This window comes from Siphateles boraxobius, unplaced genomic scaffold, assembly GCF_051911475.1.
Source record: "Siphateles boraxobius isolate OS27281-9 unplaced genomic scaffold, OSU_SipBor_1 264, whole genome shotgun sequence".
Lineage (NCBI taxonomy): Eukaryota > Metazoa > Chordata > Actinopteri > Cypriniformes > Leuciscidae > Siphateles > Siphateles boraxobius.
In genome coordinates, this window is record NW_027508881.1 from 42,501 (window position 1) to 50,000 (window position 7,500).

General features: G+C 40.6%; 1 protein-coding gene across 5 annotated transcripts in view; it reads right to left on the bottom strand.

Annotated features, from left to right (window-relative positions):
* Positions 1 to 7,500, bottom strand: part of LOC143752347 (protein Hook homolog 3-like) — a 78,696-nt gene that overhangs the window by 35,422 nt on the left and 35,774 nt on the right. For 3 of the 5 annotated variants that reach the window (XM_077245496.1, XM_077245497.1, XM_077245498.1), the window contains exons 9-10: positions 1,911 to 2,074; positions 117 to 257 (exon numbers count right to left, since the gene is read on the bottom strand). In XM_077245496.1, the coding sequence (XP_077101611.1) occupies positions 117 to 257; positions 1,911 to 2,074 (305 nt within the window). Of the gene's footprint in view, positions 1 to 116; positions 258 to 1,910; positions 2,075 to 5,824; positions 5,888 to 7,500 lie in introns of all 5 variants that reach the window. The other 2 variants (XM_077245494.1, XM_077245495.1) reach the window with 1 other exon arrangement.

Sequence of the window (7,500 nt, forward strand, 5' to 3'; positions counted from 1 at the left end):
TGTTTCACCTCAGGTGTGTGTGTTTCACCCCAGGTGTGTGTGTGTGTGTGTCTCTCACCTCAGGTGTGTGTCAGGTGTGTGTCTCATCTCAGGTGTGTGTCAGGTGTGTGTCTCACCTCAGCACGTCCATCTCGTCCTTGAGCGACTGCGCCTCCTCAGCCAGAGAGGTCAACTCCTCGTTCTGACCTCTGACCTCCAGCAGCTCCTTCTCCAGCTCCTCACAGCGGATGCGGTAATCGTCCTTAGCCGCCTCCAGTCTGACACACACACACAAAATAAAATGAAATACAGTTTCCACAAAAACTTTTCTCGAGAATACTGAAGCCATTATTTTAAAACAGTGCGGCTGCACAGATACGCAATACGAAGTGAACGTTCTCGAAAGAGAACATCTGTTTTACACTGGAATAATATTTCTCAGAATTTTTGATCAAATAAATGCAGCTTCGGCGAGCAGAAGAGAAGTCTTAATCTGAATTATTCAAAACTTTTGACTTCTGATCATTTCATTGCTTGGCAGCCGCAAACTAATGAGACATTACTGGGTAGAATAATCATTTATAGTGAATATAAAGGGAATGTAATTATTTATGAATCGTTTGTGTCTTTAATCACATTCATGTTGCCGTCGTTTTTCTAAAACGTGCAGATTAAGGGCCGGTAATAAACGTGCAGATTGTTTAATATTATAAACGTGCAGATTAAGAGCCGGTAATATTATAAACGTGCAGATTAAGGGCCGGTAATATTATAAACGTGCAGATTAAGGCCCGGTAATATAATAAACGTGCAGATTAAGAGCCGGTAATATTATAAACGTGCAGATTAAGGGCCGGTAATATTATAAACGTGCAGAATAAGGGCCGGTAATATTATAAACGTGCAGATTAAGGGCCGGTAATATTATAAACGTGCAGATTAAGGGCCGGTAATATTATAAACGTGCAGTTTAAAGGCCGGTAATATTATAAAGTGCAGATTAAGAGCCGGTAATATTATAAACGTGCAGTTTAAAGGCCGGTAATATTATAAACGTGCAGTTTAAAGGCCGGTAATATTATAAACGTGCAGATTAAGGGCCGGTAATATTATAAACGTGCAGTTTAAAGGCCGGTAATATTATAAAGTGCAGATCAAGAGCCGGTAATATTATAAACGTGCAGTTTAAAGGCCGGTAATATTATAAACGTGCAGTTTAAAGGCCGGTAATATTATAAACGTGCAGATTAAGGGCCGGTAATATTATAAACGTGCAGTTTAAAGGCCGGTAATATTATAAAGTGCAGATTAAGAGCCGGTAATATTATAAACGTGCAGTTTAAAGGCCGGTAATATTATAAACGTGCAGTTTAAAGGCCGGTAATATTATAAAGTGCAGATCAAGAGCCGGTAATATTATAAACGTGCAGTTTAAAGGCCGGTAATATTATAAAGTGCAGATTAAGAGCCGGTAATATTATAAACGTGCAGATTAAGGGCCGGTAATATTATAAACGTGCAGATTAAGGGCCGGTAATATTATAAACGTGCAGATTAAGGGCCGGTAATATTATAAACGTGCAGATTAAGGGCCGGTAATATTATAAACGTGCAGTTTAAAGGCCGGTAATATTATAAACGTGCAGATTAAGGGCCGGTAATATTATAAACGTGCAGATTAAGGGCCGGTAATATTATAAACGTGCAGATTAAGAGCCGGTAATATTATAAACGTGCATATTATAAACCTCACAGAAACCCTGTTTATGCTACTGGAGTGTGTGTGTGTTACAGTGATGTAACCATGCGTCTGGTCTAACTGATGTCCTGTGTTCAGTAATAAAGGTAGAAGATGCTCCACATTATCCCTTCTTTAACTGTGTGTGTGTGTGTGTGTGTGTGTGTGTGTGTGTGTGTGTGTGTGTGTTCACCTGAAGGTCTCCTCCTGCAGCTGCTCCATCTGAGCCTGAAGCTGTAAGTGTCTGCGACCCGCTGGGCTGTTCAGATCCTCGATGGAGTCCGACTGGTTGAGCCGCTCCATCAGCACCTGGTTCTCAGCCAGCAGACTGCTCTTCTCCTCCTGCAGAGCCGCCACCTGCACACACACACACACACACACACACACACACACACACACAGTTAAAGAAGGGATAATGTGGAGCATCTTCTACCTTTATTACTGAACACTGGCCTTGAGTCAATACCTATTTGACTGTCAGGGTGACGAACTTTATTGTCTTTTCCTTATAACATACACTATATTGCCAAAAGTATTAGGACACACCTCCAAATTACTTAATTCAGGTGTTTCAATCCCTTCTATGGCCACAGTTGTATAAATCAAGCACTAGGCATGCAGGCGCTTCTACACACATCTGTGAAAGAACGGTCTCAGGAGCTCAGTGAACTCAAGCGTGGGACACTTGATGGCTGCTCTGTTAAGTCTTCGTCGTCAGTTAGGAACCTGGGTGTGCTCTTTGATACCAATCTTTCATTTGAAAGTCACGTGTCTAGTGTTTGTAAAACCGCATTTTTCCATCTTAAAAATATATCTAAATTACGTCATATGCTCTCATTGACAAATGCGGAACAACTAGTTCATGCGTTCATGACATCAAGGCTAGATTATTGTAATGCTCAACTGGGTGGTTGCCCTGCACGCTTAATAAACAAACTACAGCTAGTTCAAAACGCAGCCGCTAGAGTTCTTACCAGAACCAGGAAGTACGACCATATTAGGCCGGTTCTGTTAACACTGCATTGGCTCCCTATTAAACATCGTATACATTTTAAAATATTGATGATTACTTACAAAGCACTAAATGGTTTAGCTCCCCAGTACTTGAGCGAGCTCTTAACGCATTATAGTCCTTCACGTCTATTGCGATCTCAAAGTTCTGGCCAGTTGATAATACCTAGAATATATAAATCGACTGCTGGCGGTAGATCCTTTTCCTATTTAGCACCAAAACTTTGGAACAATCTTCCTAACATTGTCCGGGAAGCAGACACAGTCTGTCAGTTCAAATTCAAAGCTAGACTAAAAACACATCTCTTTGACCTAGCATTCACATAACACTCTTTAGACTTCTATAATTTAATATTAGGCTGCTTAGATTAGGTCAGCCGGAACTGGGAACACTTCCCTTAACTCCTGATGTACTCGTTACATCATAAGAAGAATGGCATCTACGCTAATTTTAGTGTCTTTGTTTATCCCGAGGTTTTCCCGCAGCCTGCCGGATCCAGGCCGTATCCAGATCTGACGAAGGACTTTCGCCTGGATCCGATGACAATGCAGTGCTGAAGTGCCAACTAGCCTCTCCCTATGGAGGATCCCTATACCACTCTACAGATAAAGCCTTGTGGAATTTTTCGGTTCGCGTACCTACCCAAAGTGATAAGATAAAATAAAAATTCTGCATCAAAATTTATAGACGAGTTGTTTGTTTAGGCATGGTTTTTAAGGAATTACAAACCTGCGCACATATATTCGAACGCACATAACTATAGAATCAATTCTTAATGCGCATGTGAACGCCATCAGCGTCTATCACAGGTTCACGTTTAAAGTCTGTTTAGAGAGAACGGTGTCGTCTTAGCGGCCCCTAATTTAATAACAAATGATCATTTAGACGGAAGTGAATCAATCAAAACTAACTTTAGCTGGAAAAAACATTTTTCAAGAACCACTATAAAACTAAACCAATCTCTGTTACCTTAAATTATATGTTTATCTCTGTAAAACTGCTTTGAAACAATCTACATTGCTAAAAGCGCTATAGAAATGAGGATGACTTGACTTGACAGTGATGAAGTCCATTCATGAAATTTCCTCTCTACTAAACAGTAGTAGGTCAACTGTTAGTGTACTATAACAAAGTGGAAGCAATTGGGAACAACAGTAACTCAGCAATGAAGTGTTAGGCCACGTAAATCCCAGAGCGGGTTGGCGCATGCTGAGGCTCACAGTGTAAAGTTTGGTGGAGGGGGATTATGGTGTGGGGTTGTTTGGTGGAGGGGGATTATGGTGTGGGGTTGTTTGGTGGAGGGGGGATTATGGTGTGGGGTTGTTTGGTGGAGGGGGGATTATGGTGTGGGGTTGTTTGGTGGAGGGGGGTTATGGTGTGGGGTTGTTTGGTGGAGGGGGATTATGGTGTGGGGTTGTTTGTGGAGGGGGATTATGGTGTGGGGTTGTTTGTGGAGGGGGATTATGGTGTGGGGTTGTTTGGTGGAGGGGGGATTATGGTGTGGGGTTGTTTGGTGGAGGGGGATTATGGTGTGGGGTTGTTTGTGGAGGGGGATTATGGTGTGGGGTTGTTTGGTGGGGGGGGATTTTGGTGTGGGGTTGTTTGGTGGAGGGGGGATTATGGCGTGGGGTTGTTTGGTGGAGGGGGGATTATGGCGTGGGGTTGTTTGGTGGAGGGGGGATTATGGCGTGGGGTTGTTTGGTGGAGGGGGGTTATGGTATGGGGTTGTTTGTTGGGGGGGGGGGGGGGTACGGTGTGTGGGTGTTTTTCAAGGCTTGGCCTCTTAGTTGCAGTGAAATGAGCTCTTAATGCTTCAGCATTCCAAGACATTTTGGACAATTTCATGCTCCCAACTTAGTGTGAAGAGTTTGTGGATGTCCCTGTTCCAGCATGACTGTGCTGCAGTGCACAAAGCAGGTCCATAAACACATGGATGAGGAGTTTGGTGTGGAGGAACTGGACTGGCTGCACAGAGTCCTGAACTCAAACCGATAGAACAGCTTTGGGAAGAATTACAGCGGAGACTGTGAGCGTCTCGTCCAACATCAGCGCCGGACCTCACTAATGCACTTCTAGAAGAATTCCCATAAACACACTCCTAAACCTTGTGGAAAGCCTTCCCAGAAGAGTTGAAGCTTTTAAAGCGGCAAAGGGTCCATATTAAACCCTACAGATCAGGATGTCATTAAAGTTCATGTGCATGTAAAGGCAGACGTCCCAAAACTTTTGGCAATATAGTGTATATTAGTAATCATCATAAGGAGGCATTATTCGAAAGCCCAAAAAACACTGGACACTGCATTACTATGCTAATGCTGCTTTAAAACATTTTAGTGGCGCAATTTTTTTTCAATTTTAGAGGCCAGATTATTTGGCAAAATATAGATTTTGTAAAAAAACAAACAAAAAAAACAAGTTCAGCACATCTGCTTTACAGTAAAGTTTTCTTAACTTTCATTTTCTTGTGCAATAATCTGCAGTGTCTTCGTTAGCATTAGCTCTGCAGTGTCTTCGTTAGCATTAGCTCTGCATTAAAAGCATTCATGAACTGCAATCTCAGTTCAGCTCTAACAGGTTAAATAAAAAATCTATACTTAAATATTAACTTGCTATGAAAGCATGTTTTCAGTGAAAGTAAAACAGTATTATTCTCTAAATGGATCTATATTTTTAAAGCAGACGTAAAGACGTATGTATTAAACTCAATAATAAATAGGCGTCATGCGGCATCTGACACACACGAAGCAGCGGGTAACATGTTCAGCGTCACACACACACACACTGAACCACATGTTCATCGTCACACACACACACACACACACACACACACACACACACACACACACACACACACACACACACACACACACACACAGAACTCTGGGTCGTTTGCTGCAGGATGGATCTATCATCCTTGTGTACAGATATGAAGCGCTACAGTCAACAGCTGATTGGATGTGCCGAGTGTCACATGGCCGAGGATCAGCCTATGGGGTGACTGCACTGAACACACACACACAGTTAAATGCCCTGCACACTACTGAGGGATGTTATCAAGCGGACAGCAGTGAGTGCAGAAGAAAAGAGACATTTACCCTCTCATCTAGATCAACACACTCTAACCTCAGTCTATCTCGCTCCTCTTGCACGAGGTACGCCTTCGGAAGCAAGGCAGAGGACGAGAGGTTACCACACACACACACACACACACACACTCACACTCACACACACACACACACACACACACACACACACACACACACACACACTCAGCCAGTATTAGGGCTGTCAAAATGGCTGAAAAGCTAAATTCTAATTATATAAAAATTTAGGAGTGTCACAATATATCGCAATACAAAAATGCAACAATATGTATCGTGGATATTTCACTCAAAATTAAAATGTTAAAAAGTTTCAGAGTTTAAGTGTCAGTACTACATTAAACTACTATATATAATGTTGAATATAATGTATAATAATACAATGGAGGAATATGTATGGCTCCTGATAATGCTAAATGTCTGATGTTAGCAGTAAAAAGTGTAGTTAGTGACAGAGATCAAGTATATTCGTGTAAAATAACTCTGTTTTCAGCTTCAGAATCATGAATATTCTTATTCTGGTGTCTCTATTGTCCTGTGCTTTGTGTTGTGATCAGCACCAAGTCCAAGTCGATTCTTTTACACACACAATAATATAAAACTTAGCATATCATATGTTTGATCATATGTCTTGGAGTATCGTGATAATATCGTATCGTGAGTTCAGTATCGTGATATGTATCGAATCGTGACATGAGGGTATCGTTACACCCCTATTCAAATTCTAAAGGCAATACTTAATGTTAGAGGAAGAGAGTGCTGTATTGTCTCCTGTGTCCACAAGAGGGCGCAATAAGAAAATATAAACCAAATCAAACATCACATTTTTTATTGAAATTAAATGACATTCACTTTTTAGAGTGCATAAACTTTTAAAACAATTGTTCTTAAATATAATATAATTTCATTAATCAGGGTTTCTGTAGGTATCTTCAAATTAAATTTAATACCTTTTAATGCCATTTTTAAACTTTTTACTGCCATACACGACCCATGACTAACCACAGATTATATATATATATATATTTCCTTGAACACATAGGTGTAATTTGCATGTGGGAAATGTCCCCACCACTTTTGCCAAGGTCGATTGTGTCCCTACATTTTTGAAACATCTCGTGGCAAGAATGTAACAATACAAATAAATAAAACCTCTCCAGGTAACTAGCAGAGCATTCATTTCGCTCGTTTGTTAAATAAGAGGCAATCTGAAATGTCTTGTTTTTTAAATCAAGTAACCAAAGACTCATTGCCGCTGCTATCAGTGGCGCGTAGGGCAGGCCGATATGGACCAAAAGTCATTTCCCGATATATTTTGGCTGAATATCGATATACCATATATATCCCGATATTTTTTCCGTAAAGTGAGAGCAAATGTTCAGTCAAAGTCAAAGCCAAATATAGTCTTCACTGTATAAATTATACATTGATTCTTATTAAAGCTACTATTAAAGTTCTCAGTCAAGACTAGTGAGTGATTTCCTCTGTTTTGTTGTTTTATTAACATTAAATAGATAGTTCTCCCAAAAATTTTAACTGTCATCATTTACTCTCTCAAGTTGTTTTAAACCTGAATAAGTTTCTTTCTTCTGTTGAAGTATTTGGAAGAATGTGGGTAACTAAACAGTAGATGTACCCCAGTGATTTCCATAGTATATTTTTCCCGATGG